This window comes from Corvus moneduloides, chromosome 21 (genome assembly GCF_009650955.1).
Source record: "Corvus moneduloides isolate bCorMon1 chromosome 21, bCorMon1.pri, whole genome shotgun sequence".
NCBI lineage: Eukaryota > Metazoa > Chordata > Aves > Passeriformes > Corvidae > Corvus > Corvus moneduloides.
The window spans coordinates 4,731,074-4,748,583 of record NC_045496.1 but is presented as its reverse complement, the minus strand read 5'-3'; the positions used below and the strand labels follow the sequence as shown (position 1 = coordinate 4,748,583).

Below are 17,510 nucleotides of genomic sequence, written 5' to 3'. Positions count from 1 at the left end.
TTAAAACATGAAAAGTGTGCTGGTTTTAAACATTTTAAATGTGCTGATTTGATTTCTAGGCACACAGCATTATAGAATACCTGAACAAGCTTGAAGTAAACTGAGTCCTGTGCAGGATCTATTGAGCATTGAGCTGCAGGACCAACTTCAGAGCCAGTTCAGACACAGTGATCAGTCTCATAGAGCTGGGAAGTTTCTAAAGAAAGGAATGCTCAGTTTACAACTCAACAGGGAAAGAGAAAACATATGGGGAAGGAAGCAATTGATTTTTAATGTGTATTAGATAATAATGCTTGCATTGGACATGGTTTTATAAGCCTCTTGCATAAATGTCTGAAATCCATCTCTGTTGGTCTTTTGCCTTTAATCCGTGCATGTAGGTTGCCTCTTAGCCAGGGGTAAGAAGCAGTAAAAATAGCTAGGAATTATATTTGACTTGCCAAATGCTTCTTAAATTTTGGTTTATTGAAGATGGCAGCTCCTGAATTTGATAGCACTTCCTTTTCATTTGAAATTTATTAAATTACAGACTGTGTGTGCAAGCTAATCCCTCACTTTCTGATAAATGGATGACAGCATGCTTTGGGTTTTTTTTTTTTTATTTGTAGATATCTTTTAAAAGCATATTTATTTGTTGTTCTTGTAACTTACAGGACAAGGGACAGTAAAAACAGTTACAGCTGTTTCTTCTACTGTGACATCAGTACAAGCAACAACTTCACAGCCTAACAAAACGTTCTCCTTTTCTTCTGCGGGGTCTGTATGAACATTAAGATTTCTTTGTAGTTGACATTAAATATGAGTATTGGCTGTTACAGCAGGTGTTGCCTACAGGCTGTGCAATACTGTAAAATGGCACCTGCAGATGTTAGACTGGGAGGGCAGGGGTTGTACCAGAGTCCTTTGAAGACCTTGTTTGTGGAAGCCTGAGTGAGGTCTGAAGGTCTGTGTGACTTTGACACAATATCATGTTGCTTTGAGATAACTAATCAAGAGTAAAGGATGACTGGCTTGCTTTTGGGGTTTATTTACCGTGGACTGTTGGAACAAGTTCCCAGTTATGACTTAAAATATGTACTGATGGTTACACCCCCTGAATACTTTAATACAGCAGAACAAATTTTGTATTTTGGCTTGAAAAGTAATCAGTTCATGAAGGTGACAAGAGGGGCCCCAAGCCATCTGGTGATATCTGTTACATAACAATAACACAAAGCAAGGCACATGTTATGAACATACAGTTACTCTGAAATCTCTCTTATGGAATGTTATGTCAGGGATGGCAAAAATAATTATTTGATTATATCTTATGTTTAGGGGAGAGGGATAATACCTTAGGAATGATTGTTTGAAATTCTGCATGTTTACTGCTCTAACACTCAAGTGAATTTCTCTATGAAGTGGCAACATTAAGAATTTCAGAACACATGCACTTTCAAATGGCTGGTTTCTTTCAGTCTTACCCATTTCTCTGCACGTTTGTTAAGTGGATGCTACCCAAATGCCTTGCTGGGCTCTTAAGAGGGCTAAAAGAATCCTTTTGAGTGATGGAAATTCAGATTCAAAAAGCAAACAACCCTGCCTTTGTCCCATGTGCAGTGCCTCAGTGTGTAAACCATATGCTAAATACAGTGCTGTTGTCAGTGATGTCTTAGTCCCATGGCCTGACTTCTCTATCAGCAGCTGGTCTTTGAGAATCAGAGAAAGCTTAAAAAGCCCCAGGGAATGAAGATCTCTGCAAGACTCGTAATGAAAGATCGTAGTACTTTTGCAAGACAAAATATTGTTAGTGTAAAATAGTAATGATAACTTTTCATTTCTGTCTTGCTGTGAGTGATCTCCTTTTTGGTGGATGGTAGTATTCAGTTATTCCCTTCTGCACATGCACTGACTCTTCCCTTTTAGCCCTTTTAAACTCTAGTTGCCCCTGTGGTTTTTCCTCTCACCAGTCTCCCCAAGTCCATCAGGTTTTGGTGCATGTTGTTCAGTGATAGAGCTGCATGGGGAAGAAATACACAGCAGAAAGGAAAGAACATGGGAGGATAAGGGGTGGTCAAAAGAACTTTGAGCTCTGACTCTCTTTAACCCTCTAGAAGCCTTTTCAGAGAGGAAACAAATGGAGCACTGTGTGTCTATGTGTGTGTGTGTGTGCTTCTCTCTTCCTGTTTAGTCCTTGGAGAAACTGCCTGTGTGCCTGGCTTTGTGCAAGTCTGAGTCTCAGAGTTGTGCTCATCATATGGTTGGAAGTTTCAACACTTTGAGCTAAGTCACTCTTTCCCTTTCTCCTCTTTCCTCCTAGGTCTGTATTTAATTTTAGTGGTGTCACATCAGCTGCTTCATCACAGACACTGCCCAGCCTTGCTCCCTCACAAGGTTAGTTTGGGAGAGGGTGCAAACAGCATCTCTTCCCTTCTGAGAGAATGTTTACTCTTCCTAATTTGTGTGGTTCTTGTTCTGTGTTGCAGTTTTATTACTAAAATTGCAGTAACATTTCATACATATGCTGGGTTCTGCCCTGTAATACACAGAAATCCAGGCCACCCACCTTTCAATTAAGAGTAAGCAAAATATTTGTTGCCAGGAACATTTCGTTTATTTAGAGGGTAAAGGGTAACATCTGCAGTAATTTTCTCTGCTGTCTTTAATCTGTAGATTTAAAGTTGCTGAGGTGGACTGACACAGAACTGTCATCCAGTGAGCATTTAGTAATCAGAGGGAAATGCTTGGAATGGCTTTGTGTTGCTTCTAAAATTGAAGTGACAATAGTGGCTGCCTTTCCATGTCATAGGTAGATCGTATTTGCCCAGTCTGGTAAGAAGGAACTGATAAAATCTGCTTTGTAATAATTTCGAAGCTTTCTGCCTTTAATTTCAGTCTTGCGGATGAGGTCATATTGTCAGAAATTTGCTTCCAGTGTTATTGGTTCCTCTGATAAAAGATAGCACCTCTTCATACAAATCTTGGCTTGTTTCTATCCTTAGACCACCACAGCCACGTTAATGCTACTGATACTCTTGTTGTTAAGCAGAGAGAATGAACTGGGTTTAAAATTTGAAGATTAACATAAAAGCTTAGGTAAATAACACAGATAAAGCAGGAGTGGGAGGTGCAGGAGACAGACTTGTAAACCACAGCACTGTGTGAGGGCAGGTACTTCACACTGCTCTGTGAACTGGTAGGAGCACCCTTGTAACTGGTGGTGGAAGAACTACAGAATGTAATTTCAGGGCCTCAGGAGGAAAAAAAAAGCTGCATTATTGAGTGTCAGTTACTTAATATAGGGGAAAACATAAGGATAATACCAGCTCTGCTAAGAAGATTTTGCTCTTTGTTGTTTGATCTCCATGCAGATTTCCTATATTTTGCCCAAACACCAATGTGGTGTTTTCAAGTCAGAATTTGTGTTTGGTGCTCAGAAATGAAATGATAGTACATTAAATAAAACTAGCCCAGGCTCCCTTAAAACTTCAACAGTTTCCCACTGTTGTACAGAGTTTATGTTAGAAGTGGAGCTGCTTTGGCAATTACATTTGAGAGTTTTTCTCTAGTTTTTCAGAACTGAAAACAGGCTGTATAGAAACTGGTTGGTGGTCTATAAATAGCTGAATTTGTTAAGAAAGATTTGATTTTGTAGAAGACTCTTCAAGTGCCAGAAAGTATTTTTATGACCTAAACTGTTCTGAGCCATTGGTTTAAAAGCAAAGTGCTGTAGTAAATGTCAGGAATTTTTTACCTGAACCAAGTAAGAAGGGGTGAAAGTGGTGTCAATAGAAAATTATGTGTAATAACCAGGTCTTTTATGTTTTTATCAAACTGCTGAAAAAGAAATAGGAGCCAAAGGCTGGAGTTGTCTCTACTTAAAGAGAAGGATGCTTAAGTGGAGGCTATGATGTGACAGTAACAGTGTTTGTTGCTGCCACCCTGGCCATAAAGGCTTCAGGTGTCACTGTTGTGTCCTGAAGGGATATGAAGGTTGCAGTCACCTGATGGACAGAGGCTTTATAGCTTTGAGGCAAGAGCACTGACAGTCTGTGAAGCACTAAACCAGACCATTATTCTAAGAATGATAAATGAGCTTTGCATACCCTAACTTGATTTGTTACTTCTGTCTCTCTCACTGACAGCCCCTGCAAAAGAGTCTGCCCAGCCGGATTCATTTCTGTTTGCTGGGAGTTCCAAACTTGGAACAATTCCCGAGGCCTCCTTTGCTTTTGGGTCCCACAAGTCAGCAGGTGCTCCAGGAGGTGTAGTAGGAGGTAGCTCCTCAGCAGATGGCACCCAGTCAAACAAAGCTGCTGCAACATCTTCTGCGCCCCCCACAACCTCTGGCAAGTTGGATATTACTCCATCCAAACCAGGAGATCACTTGTTTCAGGGCAGTCTAGCTGGGGAAACTCTTGGGAGCTTCTCAGGACTACGGGTTGGTCAAGTAGATGATAATGCCAAGACCACCACTAAAGCACCATCTACCAGTGTTGCAGGAACACAGTCAACTAAAGTGTCTACGATACCTTCTGGGTTTAATTTTGCTGCTCCCCTGGCATTAGGAAAAGCTGGAGAAGCTGCTTCAACGTCAGTCACGTCAGCTGGCACAGCATCCCTGTCCATCAGCACTAGTGCCACAGGCAGTCTCTTTGGCAATGTCCAGTTAACCAACACAGGGTCTTCTGGGGTGTTTAATCTTGGAGGTTCTGGTGGCAACAAACCTGCCTTTTCATTTGGTATTCAGCAAGCAAACAGTATGAGCACATCCACCTCTACCCCTTCTACTCTCCCTGCTTCAACGTCCCTCTCGTTTGGAGGTTTCTCAAGTTCATCACAAACTGCTGTCCCTGCTGCAACTTCCAGTAAGTCTGCAGGGGATGCCAAATTACCACCTGGGTCAGAAAAACCATCTGAAAATGAAGCCGTAGCAGCTGGGTCTTCACCTCCAGTGCCACAGCCTCAGGCACAGCTCTCAGAGCCACTTAAAGAACCCACCTTACCCCAGGCCACAGCTGGGGACTCCGTCCCGGAGAGCTCTGGGACCACAGTGGCACCACCTCCCCCTGACCCCGTGGCTGCTCCCACCTCCACCAGCGATCTGAAGGCCCTGGTGCCTCCTGCTGTCTCTGCAGCCACCCCACCAGATCAGAATGTCTCAGCAACAACCTCCACAGCAAGTGTTGCCTCTGCTGCAGAAGCCACAAGTGCTCTGGCTGCTACCTCTGACGTTACTACAGGTGTGCAGAGTCCAGCTGTTGGTGCCTCTGTGTTTCCTCCCACTTCTGCAGGCTCCTCGGTGTTCTCTCAGCCACCAAGTTCCAGCTCTTCTGGCTCAGCATTTACCCAGCCTGCTGGGGAAACAGCTGCCACTCCTTCCACACCACCTGTTTTTGGACAGCTCCCAGCAGGTACCACAGCATCCTCTCCATTCGGGCAGCTCACCACCAGCACTCTGTCCACAGCCACTGCCACCACCCAGGCTGCCACCTCAGGCTTTGGTACTTCTGCTTTTGGCACCACCACGACAGGGGGCTTTGGCCAGCCGGCCTTTGGGCAAGCACCAATCTTTGGGCAACCTGCAAGCAGTTCTTCAAGTGGCTTTACCTTCAGCCACTCTGGGTTTGGGACAATGCCAGCCTTTGGCCAGCCAGCAGCTTCCACAGCAGCCTCAAGCAGTGGGAATGTTTTTGGAGCCCCAGCCAGCACCAACAGCGCCAGCTCCTTCTCCTTCGGCCAGCCAGCCAGCACGGGAGGGGTGCTCTTTGGGCAGAGCAGCCCTCCTGTGTTTGGGCAGAGCACTGGCTTTGGGCAAGGGGCATCTGTGTTCGGTGGCACCGCCGCTGTCACCACCACCACGTCCTCTGCTGGGTTCAGCTTCTGCCAGGCCTCAGGTAAGAGCAGGGCGCTGTCCCAGTGGCACTGTCTGGCTTGGAGTGTATCACTGGGGAAAGCAGGATGGGATTATTGCCTTTTTTTCCTCTATGGCACCTGATGGTTTTCATTTCTTTGGTTTGGTTTTGTTTTGAATTAGTAAGAACAAGAGCTGCAGCACTGGAGACCAAAGCAGCTTTTGCTCTGCTTCACTGTTCATCAGCAGGCCTCTGAATGTAGCCTTGTCATCCAATCCTGCCTTTGTTTTATACTTACGAGTCTACCTTGATTTAATTTTGCATTACATATTGTCCTGCCTGTTGCACAGTAACTGGAAATGTTGTAAATGGTTGCACCAAAGGAGCAGAGCAGCTCTGAGACCATAACCAAGGCAATGAATAAATACAGATGGAACACTTCCTTCAGTGGCCTGCACTGAACACTTGCAACAGTGGCTGTACAGCCAGGTGTAATACCATGTCATCAGATAGAATGGCCAAAAATAATTTAAACCCTCAAAGTGATGGATTTGCAGGGAATAACCTGTTAAATCTGCTGCTGCATTTGGAAACAGTTCAAAATTAAATATGACAGTAACATGAGCATCAGCTACCTGTCCACACAGTTAAATTGGATTCTTGCACGGACCAAACCTCCTTGGTCAGTCCCTTTTTGTTCTCCACATGCTCAGTATATTGTTGAGGTTTTTCCAAAGGTTTCTCTGTACAATCTTCAGAGAGCTCCCAGGGAAAAGTGACAAGTACATAGTAATAATAGAGAGCATGTATTTCCAAGGAAGAAAAACTAATTAGGTTCAGTTAATTAAAAATTATGGCACTGCAGGCAACTTCTTGCTCATTTTAACTACAGTAGCAGAGAATACTTAAATTGGGGGAAGTGAACTCTGCTCGAGAAAGGTGTTCCTAATTATAGAAATGCAAGTTTTACTACAAAAGGCACATTTAAGTGAACTGGGAAATGGAAAGGGGAGTTCTTTTTTTAGTCAAAACATTTCATTATCTTTAACAGGAGTCCTCAGGTAACAAAACTCAGATTCTCTTTACACAAGGACAATCAGAATGCTCCAGTGCTTGTGCACGACTTGCAGTATTATTGTAGCCATGTTAACAGGAATCCAATTCTCTTAGTGTTAGCAACAATCCCACAAGTGAAACGGCCTTCTATTGTCTGTTTTTAAGTTGGCTGAAGAGAGAATGAGAATGATTTTCAAATAAACTTCCAATGTCACTTATTATTTGTGTGTTGGCACATGCTTTGTATTTGTCCAGCCTAGATAGGTTTGGTAACATCATTCATATCCCTGTGTTTTGGCATGGAAGAGCTGTCCTTTCCTTGTCCTGGTCTAGTGTCACCTCCCTGAATGTCTTACACTCTAATAATAGTTCTTGTGGTTAATTTTTCTTTTTTTCTCCTAGGTTTTGGTTCTAGTAACACAGGTTCTGTGTTTGGGCAAGCAGCAAATACTGGAGGCACTGTCTTTGGCCAGGCAAGTATTTATGGCTTTTTGTAGAAACAAAGGGCTGTTACATGTGGGGGACTTGGTCAGGGTTCCCTATTTCTGATATATTTTTAAAAATACAATTTGATGTGTTTAATAAAATGTGTCCCAGTCTGTACTGGAGATATTTGCTGTTGTGGTGAGCACCAAAGCATCATCTGCATGAGTACTCCAGGGGGTATGGAGACACAAATATTTTATCACATGCAAGATAAGATAGATGCAGTAAGTCTCCTGCCTTGATTCCATGCTAAGTGGAAAGTAGGGCAAGTGTAGGGCAAGTCTCAAAGGCATTATTCTGTGCTGTGGACAAGATTTAAGACAGACTTAAATAAAATTTCATGGTGTTCCATTTTGGAAGGTGATTTCTGGCTGGTTTGTCAGCTCCTTCAGACATCCAGAGAAACAGCCCAGGCAGAGCAGCCTTGGGGGGAACACATGCTGCTTTGACTTTGCTTAAATCCCTTTCTTGTCCTTTTTGTGTTCTAGCAGCCATCTTCTTCCAGTGCAGGCTTGTTTGGAGCTGGAAGTGGTGGGAGAGGTGGAGGCTTCTTCAGTGGTTTGGGAGGAAAGCCAAGTCAGGATGCAGCCAATAAGAATCCCTTCAGTTCCTCCAGTGGAGGATTTGGATCTGCAGCTTCCCAGAGTAAGTGAATTGAACAAGAATACAAAATGTGATTTCCATCTGCTTTTGTGATCCCATCTGATTTTCTGCTGCTAATTGTTTTTGAGTAAATTCTGTGTTAATATGAAAGGCTTTGGGGGGGTAACCCAGAGTATGTGTGATGTGTAATCCAGAATTTTTCTTCTAGGTTTATGGAAAACAAGTAGGGAAGCCATTGAAATAAACAAGCAGATGCAAGAAGAGTGAATAACATCTATATTCTGTAGAGAATTCTTGGCCAAGTCCTTCATTAAAATGGAATACTTGTCATTGAGTTTCTGCCTCTAACTTGGTTGGAAGTTAGAAAGCTTTAATCCTCTCTCGTTGCCCTAAGACTGTAAAAATTGCCAAGAATCAATATGTGAGGTGTAATAATATGTGAGGTATAGAATTTTTGTTACCCTCTGCCAAAAAATTAATATCATTATGCAGCACATGCAGCATACTTCATCAAAATTTGCTGTGACATATGGATAGATAGAAAGCACAAAGAAGGGGAAGCAGTGGCTAAGCATGAAAGTTGGGAAACAAAGGAAAGCTTTAAAATTAGTGCTGCAAGTGGTTAGAAGTAGCACTTCAAGCCCTAAGACAGAAAATCCATTTATTTTATTACATCTTTAATGATCCATTGGGATTAATTTAATCATTTAATGTAGTTCTGGGTTTTGTGATGAAACAAAACAGATGGTTCACCATAGAAAAGCTTTGGTTGTTCTGTGTCCTGCCTCTAGATGCAAAAACTCCCTGTAGGCTTATGAAGGGTGAAAAAATGAGTTATTTCTCAGTAAGGCTGGAAAAGTTTGGCTCCTACTTTAAGGTCCTGTTAGATAATCTTGTGTAGAAATACTGAGCATTGCCAAAACAGCTGAGAATCTTTAATTTGTGGTTTGCTGATATTTGTGTTGTCTGGAGAGACTGATTGTAGCTGCTGGCATTTCTCACTTGAGGAATTGTCTTTTACTGACTGGGGCACAGGATGCATCTAAACAAATCATCCCTCCTGGTGATTTACTAGATTGCAGCACTAAAGGGTTGCTACTGGTCCATCAGATCCAGAATGGATCTTGGTGGAACGACAAAGTCCCGTAGGAATAAAGGAAACCTTGGCTTCTCCCTGTGTTGTTTTCAGTGTGATGTTCAGTGTGTGCTTGGGGGCTGGGGAAAGAAAAGTAATTTTCCCTTCTCCTGCTTCAGCTAATGAAGTGCAGTGTAGAACATAGTCTGCTATGAGTATTGGCTGTTTATAAATATTCTTCATCTCCCCAGATTCTTCGAGCTTATTTGGGAACAGCGGAGCAAAGACTTTTGGATTTGGCAGCTCCTCCTTTGGAGAGCAGAAGCCTACGGGCACTTTCAGCTCCGGTGGTGGAAGTGTGGCCTCCCAAGGCTTTGGGTTCTCCAGTCCAAACAAAGCAGGTACTTTGGGAATCCACCCACTGGGACAACCCACATTGTCTGGGAGATATTTGCTGTTCTGCCACTTAGCTGTCCACAGCCTGGACTCGGTGCATGGACAAGAACTGCCTCTGAACAGTAAATAAAAAATAACTCAATGGAGCTTTAACTGGTGGGTCTAAGGCAGATTATTACTCTCTCTTATGCAGCATCCAGTAAACTACATGCTCAGGTGTTCATTTCAAAAATTCCCATTGCAATTTAAGAGCTGAGAGCTGTGTAATTTAGTTCTGGTCTTACGTTCTGTACAATCGAGAGTACAGAACATGGAACTGAATACAGTTTTCCTATTTTAGATACTTCCTTGGAATATTATTTTACAAACTTCACCCTGGGTTTTGTAACCTCTTTTATTCTCATTTCACTACTTAAAAATAGTGGGAAAAGGAAAGTGAAACATGTTAATATTGTGAAAGTGAGTGTTTGCCAAGCAAAGCTTCAGCCCCTGGGATAAATGTTCTTAACTTCCTAGAGATAGAGGTAACAAAATATCTGATCTGTGTTTAAATAATTCAGGCCTAGCATTTATTTTTTTTCCAGACCTTTTGTGTTTACAGCCAAACAGTATCCATTACCTTGGCATGGACTGGAATTTCACCCTGGGTATTAAAATGTGCTGTGGTGTCCTATCCTCATCCCTGGTCAAATAAAAGAGCAGGTGAAGGACTTCACGTTCCACAGTGTCAATTAGAAATGGGCCAATAATATCAGCAGACGAACATAGAATAAAATAATCTGGGTAGAAATCCATTCAGAGCTGCAGGAGGCAGCTAAACCCTGAACAGAAAATGCCAAGAGCAGAGATAAGTTCTTGATTCCCTGCAGGCACTTCCACTGACCTGGCATTTAATCCTTCCATTTTAGTTTCCACCACTTAAACCAGGATTAGATCATCCCCTACCTCCTGAATCTTCGCATCACTGAAGCACCTAAAACCCAAGTTTGCTTCTACTCTCTGATCTTAAGAGATGGGGAAGACTTGCCAGTTGCAGTTTTCTTTCATGCATTCAGGCACTTCTTATCCATATCTTTTGCAATAAAACACCCTGCAGACTGGAATTAATCCTATAAATACTTTGGTGTCCATATGATAAGATGAACGGCCCCATTATCTACTTGGAAATCTGCTCTTTGTTTTCTCTCTCTGCGTTATCGTTTATGTGATGTTCTTGTCCCCTTTTTTGCCTCTGTTTTGCTCAGGTGGCTTCGGTGCTGCTCCAGTGTTTGGCAGCCCTCCCACTTTTGGGGGATCCCCTGGGTTTGGAGGGGTGCCAGCATTCGGTTCAGCCCCAACCTTTTCAAGCCCTCTGGGCTCAACGGGAGGCAAAGTGTTCGGCGAGGGGACAGCAGCAGCCAGCGCTGGAGGATTTGGGTAAGCCGGGGAAAACAACCTTCTTGCATGACAAGATTGTGCTTGGTTACTTCTGCTTTAACATAACGAATGTATTCAGTCATTGATTGGTCAGCTCAAAGTGTCCTTGGTTTGTTTGTTTAAAAGAAAAAAACAATTAAGGTGTAAAACTAAAACTTGTACCCCAAAGGAAGTAATGTGTGGGATCATTTTAATGCTGATACTCTTGTGTTGAACCTTTAGCTTTAGAGATGTCAGCTTGCAACTGTGTGAGGAAATGCAGGGGTATTTTTTCTGAGTGCATTTAATGAGTGCAAACCTAGGACTACAAACTATGCCTAACAAAGAAAATAACAATATTGTTATTTGTGACTCTGTCCAGACACTTTATCCTCTGGTTACATTTGGGCTAGAGATGCTAATGAGAATTCAGGCTGTTCTCTCACCTGTGGGATGAGGCACTTGTAACAGCCTGTGCTCCCAGAGCACTTCATGTTTATCCCTCACTGATTGTTTTTACCTGTTCCTGTACCCCCTAAGCCTGTGCTTGGCACCAGAGCAGACAGCACATTATTCCTCGCTTTGTTCAGCAAATAAAAAATTCCAAACCTCGTCAAGCAGCTTCTGCAGTCGGCAGCAAATGCAGTTCTTCAGCACTGTGCTAGCAGCCAGCAGCACTCCTTCCTGTCCTGCAGTTACAGTCAGACTGCAGAGAGCCAATTCAAAAGAGAAAAACTTCCAGTGAGGAGAGGAAACCAGACGTCTTCCCAGTCTTGGTGTTTGTTTATTTCACAAGTGTTTGTCTCTTTGTCTGGTTTCAGGAGGAGCTGCCTTTGCATAAGGCACAGGGGGACATCCACAAGTGTGACTTGTTAATTCACTGTGTGAGGTGTGGGCAGGTACCCTGGAGCTGGGGGAAGCTTCAGCCAGGTGCTCCTGCTGTCCAGAATGTGCAGCAAATTGAGGAGTCCCTTTGGAAAGGGTGAAAATGCAGGCAGCTTAATTAAATCTCCACAAACAAGGATGTGTTTGTAGGGATGACGTAGCTTAAATCAACTGGTAGTTTGTTCATTTCCAACATCCAGCCTTTGTGCTGCAGGATTTTGTACTGAGACTTGATATGTTCTGTGACAACATGGAGAGCTTAAAGATAAAATGGGATTCAGAACAAGCAGCATGTTGATGGAAAAGAGGTCTTGCATAAGCAGTCTGCAGACTCAAGAAAGATAATTCAGTGACTTAACTTGTGGGAAGCTTTGACAATTTTTTCTCTACTAGAAAGGTACAAATTCAGTCTGGTATTTTCAGAGTTCCCTGAGGATGTTGATTTTTAGAACTTTAAAAGAGTGTGCAGAATTCCCAGGCAGCTTTACAAAAATCCAAATCTCACCACAAAATGTTGAGCAATAGTTTAATTCTGCAGTATAATGTAGAATCTGTGCAGGACTTCCTTTCTGCCTTTCTCTTGAAGCGAAACTTTAAAAATCCCAATTCCAAAGAAGCCACTTGCAAGTACATGGTGTTGTATTAGCTCCAAGTTCCTGAGAATATTCTGCTGACTTAAATACTTGTGATTCATACTGCTTCAACTCTGAAAAATCTGCATCACTCAATAAATGACTGGGGTGTCAGAAACCACTACTTCAGAGCCTGCAGTTCCAACTGTTGGTGGGCAAATAATGTTTTGCTTTTTTAAACTAACCTCAAGTGCATCTCAATTGTGTTTTGCACAGCAGCTTTAAAAAAGGACTGGAAATCTGGGCAAGATAGGTTGGATTAAATTGTTACTAGGCAATGACTGCATGTCAAGTCTTTTATATGTCTCAAAGAAAATCTGTCCATATTAAGCTGTTTCTTACTTACACTGTGTGCAGCCTTTATGACAGGCCTCTCCTGGTTGCAACCAAAAGGAGCAGTTTGAACCACAGGTTTCCTTGTCACCATTTTCACCTCCTCTTCCTTACACCAGATAGACAGGATTTGTGTGTTGTGGCATGCTCCTGAGAAGATGGAGCACTCTAAAACCTCTTGTTCTAAACACATCACCCAATCTTGCTTCCTTTTAAAAAGAACTAAAAAACCTGTTCTGCTTTTCCTGAGAAAAGCACATTTGTGGTTCTGAGCTGGTGCTGCCTGCAAGTACAGGGGTGAGGAGCCAAAGCAGGGCCAGAGATGCAAAGTCACTGAACTGCCCCTGGTATCTACTGCTGTCTGTGGAAGCATTGTGCACACGTGGCAGTGTCTGGGAGAGGAGAGGTGATGTCCTTTACCAGGTGAATTGCTTGTCACACTGCTACAAGGGCTGTCTTTTATCTGGAGAGATAGCTTTTGATGTGGGTTTGTGTTTTGGGTTTTAAAAAGTCTCCTAGATGTGGATGGATGGAGAGGTGGGTTAATGTGCTGTCAGGTTGTATTTTAAGTGAGAAATGACAGGAGCTTGTGTGAGGCACAGCCTTGCAGAGCTGGCACACTGTGACTTGTCCAGCTCTGCTCAGGCTGCTGCTGGGTTTTAGGATTGTTGTTCACTTGCAGAGCTTTAGCAGAGCTTGTCATTTGGAAATGTTGTGTCTGCCTTTTTTCCAGTTTAACTTAAACTTGAAGGTCGTTTTTTGAGAGCATTTCTTACATTCAGAATGGGGAGAAGTGTAGAGGGGGCACAGAAGCATATTGTATGTCATGGTCTTATTAGTTGTGTCACACTGAGAGCTCTGTGCTGCCTGGTTGGACAGAGTGGGTGGAGAAAGACACATTTCTATATATAAAAGTGTTTCTTATTTCAGTCCCTAAAAGCAATTAGGAAGTGATTAGTTAGAGGTGGTGGGGAGAAGTGCCAGGTAGGTGCAGATCTTCAAGGAAACACTGGAACCTTGTGTGGTTCAAAATGGGCTGGGGAGAGAAAGGAATTGAGAAATTCGCTGATGGTTGCGTGGGCAGTGGGGAAGGTACCCCCTGAAATTTGAGAATCTGGGTTCTGTATCTGGGCCCTGCTTTGTGCTCTGGCTTTGAGCAGCTCACACCAATTCTCGGTTTGCTGCCCTGTTTGTGAAACGAAATGATGCTGTACTTTTGGTGAAAACCATGCACAGAGGTGAATTAAAATGTTCCATTTGATAGCTGGAGTTGGTATTTCCAAGCACTTGAAAACATACCCTGTGTAAGCATGAACATATTTGCCTTCCTGCCCAGCATGTGTCAAGAATGGGAGCTGAACAGACCTTTCTATGTACAATAGTCTCTCCCAAACCAGGAAATCTCTTTCCAAAATGAACAATTATTTGTATCAGCTGATCTCACCTTTTGATGTATCCTCATGTAAGGAGTGCACAGTTATCATGGGTATGGGGACAAACTTCCAGTGTAAGTGAGAAGATGTTTGCAAACTCAGAATTTCTCTTCAAAACCTGCAGGTTTGGTGGTACCAGTAACAACACGGCGTCGTTTGGCACCTTGGCAAACCAAAACACCCCCACGTTTGGCTCCCTGTCCCAGCAGGGCAGCGGCTTTGGCACACAAAGCAGTGGATTCTCAGCTTTTGGGACAGGTGGAGGAGGTAGGAGAGGCTAAAATATAATCACCCTAACAGCCCCCATGTCTCTGGTTTTCCCTGGAAATTGGGTGTGACTCCTCAGCTCCCTGCCAAATATCTGCCTGGTCCTTGGTGGTGCTGTAGGGAAGGCACCGTGTCCAGGAGAACTGAGGTGCAGGGTGGGGTGTAGCACCTTCTCAGCCTTCAGCTCCTAATTCCATCACTGATCTGCTGTGTGCAATGTCAGCACATCACTCTTCTCTGCACACCTCCTCAGATTATTGCTTTTCACCCGTTTTTGTGGAGTTGCTCTTTCTCCTCAAAGGCAAATATTGAGAAATAAGGAGTATCTCTTCAGTGCCATGTGCTTGGGTATCTGTGGTGTAAGTACTCAGTGTCAGAGTAATATGCACTGCAAAATCGAACTGAAACACCAACAGCCAAATGTTTTTCTGCTGCAATTCAGTGAAGCCACAGTGATTTAGCCAGGGCTCAGAGCAGAGCCCGTGCAAGGCCATGTTCTGTGGTGGCTGCCTGACACCAGGGGCCTGCATTAAGCACAAACCACCTCCAGAAAGCAACTCAGAGAGAGAGAGGAACAAACAGGCAGATTGTCTGCAGGGCTGCTAATGAATGACCTGGCTGATGAGCAGTGAAAGCCAAGCTCTCTTAGGAGCCAGGCAAGTCACTTCTCTTCTAGATGGAGATTTGACTTCCATTGTTTGCCCATCGCTTTTTTCCTGGCCTAAGGCAGGAAAGAAGTATTTTTCAATCTGTGTATGGGAGGGGACATTTACTACAAATCCTACGCATTCATTTTCCCCTTTACCAACTATTTTTCTATCTTGCTTTTCTTTCAGGGTTTGGTTTTGGATCACCTAACACGTAAGTACCATTTTGTGTCTTAACTCTTCATTAAAAATAAGAATTGAATCAGAATAAAGAGTGGAATGGTTTGCAAGAACAAACTCTGAAAATAGCATTTAAATACTCGTTCTGATTTCCATTTTGGTGGTACTGCAGAGCTCCAAGTCCAGGCTCTGGATGTGTGCTTTCCAGTGAGGTTTATCTGTCTCTTAAGAGAGAATTTCCACTTGGATCATGCTCCTTCTCCACCTCTCAAGGACATGATGTACGTGCTCAAGCTGTGTGTGTGAATCAGGAGTCTGCTCCATTTATCAGGTTGAAACAAGGAATGAAGAAATAAATTGGTACTTTTGTGGCTGAAGTGAGATGATGATTTACAGTTAAAGGTTAATTCTGTCATCTGCTCTGCCTCTGCCTGGCTGGATCCCTTCCAGCAAGTTTCTTAAACTTTGTTTCCCTGTCAAATAGAGAGAGCGTGGATCTCTGCAGATGGCAGGCTCTAGAATAAGCACAATTATATCGAGTCAGTGTGTGTTGCTGCAGGCTCAGGTAAAAGAGGCTGGAAATACTCGTGAGTTCTCATAAAAAGCTTCTGGTACTAGGGAGACTGGAGGTTTGACTGAGAGATCTGCTGAATTAATGCTGCTGGAAGGAGGCTCTAGCACTGATTGCTGTGGTTTTCTTTTTATCTTGCTCCACAGATCTTCCTCTGGATTTAGTGGATGGAGAAGCTAGGAACATCCTGAACTCTTCCTGTAGCTCCTGCATTCATGAGTCACCCACATGATCGATACCCAACCAGCTTTTCTTCTAAATACGAGTTCTCAGACTTTTTTTTTTAAGAAAAAGATTTTGCTTATTTTTATGCAATACTTCTTCTCGCTCTATATTAAACTATTTTATCTGGCTTGATGTTTTTTGTGGTGGAAGGGTTTATCTCCCTACATCAAGAGGAGATGGGTGTATGCTGGGCTTACCAGCTCTGTGCTGGGCTCAGCTTTCTCTTGTCCATCCCTTGCCTACACAAGGGAGGAGCTCCAGTTGGTTGCTGACATAAACCAGCACATTTTTCATTAATAGAATGCCTGATTATCCCAGGCTCTGAAGAAGGGGCTGAGGTTTGCCCTGCTAATTTTAAGTCTAGGCTGGGGCACATGCTTATCTCAGTGAAGCGCTAAAACTGAGTCATGTGTGAGCCAGAGGCTTAGTGGAGAAATAGGAAATTATCTGGGAAGAAGCTGGCAGCGTGCAGAGCACGTTCCCATGGCAGTAACATTCAGCAAAGAGGTGGGAAGTAAAAGCTCTCCTATTTTTACCTTTCTGTAAATCTTACAGAACTCAAAAAATGGAACTCAGGTTCTGGGGAAAACTTCTGGCCCTGGAAGCAGACATGTGACCTCCATCCAGAGGCATTAGTGATTTGTTTTTTTTGGCTTTGGCTTTTGGATTCTACTGTTGGATACATTTTTTTTCTGACAGGGATGAGATTGTGCTTTGTCCCCTGTAGCTTTTGGCTTTAGTCAATATCATTTGTGAAATTCTCCTGTGTTTATACTCGAACATGCTAAACAAATGTTGTAAAGAATGCCCCAAAGGCGTTCTGGCCAAACACTTTTTCTATTTGATGCAGCTGACCTCCATGAAACCTCCAGATGATGTAATCAGGTTTTGTTGCTCTGTGAATAACACATTTGAAATAGCAGCTCGTGTGTTAGCTGAGTACATGCAGATTGGATGGGCTTTTCTTCTAGGTCCTCTTAGGATGTTTTGAGGAATTCTGCTTTTTCTGTTTTCACTAGAAACATTCTAGTGTTTCTTTTTTTCCTTTTTTTTACTATCACATGATATGACGACAGGTGACATTTTCTGGTTTGGTGGGCATGTGATCATTTTGGGGAATTGTAAATAACTGATAACTTCTTGTTTTCATATCCATTATAAACTACTTATATTTGTCAACAGTTCCTGAAGAAAGTGCTTTTTTCAAGTCAGCCTAAAAAATGTTTTCCTAACTCCTGTTCCACCTTGTGCCAGGTGTCCTTCCTGTCTCTGCACCTGGGAATGATGTTGGACAGGTTTCCTTGAAAATGAAGAAATGTGGGACATTCAGTGTACAAGGAGGGCTTAGTTTTAGCTGTGAAGAGGCTTTGCAAGGCCATGGGCTCCAAGGCTTTTCCATATGCCCTGGATTTCCAGACCCTGGTGTGCATTGGGTCATGTTAGAGGCAGCACTGTTGGGGTTTGGGTTTAACCTCCCAGTCCCTTTGGTGGA

At 43.1% G+C, this 17,510-nt stretch overlaps 1 protein-coding gene across 2 annotated transcripts in view; it reads left to right on the top strand.

Annotated features, from left to right (window-relative positions):
* NUP214 (nucleoporin 214) overlaps positions 1-17,197 on the top strand; it is a 39,910-nt gene extending 22,713 nt beyond the window's left edge. The window contains exons 27-36 of one of the 2 annotated variants that reach the window (XM_032130782.1): positions 654-756; positions 2,300-2,373; positions 4,125-5,876; positions 7,293-7,363; positions 7,868-8,021; positions 9,306-9,455; positions 10,695-10,866; positions 14,253-14,395; positions 15,232-15,256; positions 15,940-17,197. In XM_032130782.1, the coding sequence (XP_031986673.1) occupies positions 654-756; positions 2,300-2,373; positions 4,125-5,876; positions 7,293-7,363; positions 7,868-8,021; positions 9,306-9,455; positions 10,695-10,866; positions 14,253-14,395; positions 15,232-15,256; positions 15,940-15,973 (2,678 nt within the window). In that variant the 3' untranslated portion in view covers positions 15,974-17,197. Of the gene's footprint in view, positions 1-653; positions 757-2,299; positions 2,374-4,124; positions 5,877-7,292; positions 7,364-7,864; positions 8,022-9,305; positions 9,456-10,694; positions 10,867-14,252; positions 14,396-15,231; positions 15,257-15,939 lie in introns of both variants that reach the window. The other variant, XM_032130781.1, reaches the window with a different exon arrangement.
* Positions 17,198-17,510: the final 313 nt, after the last annotated feature.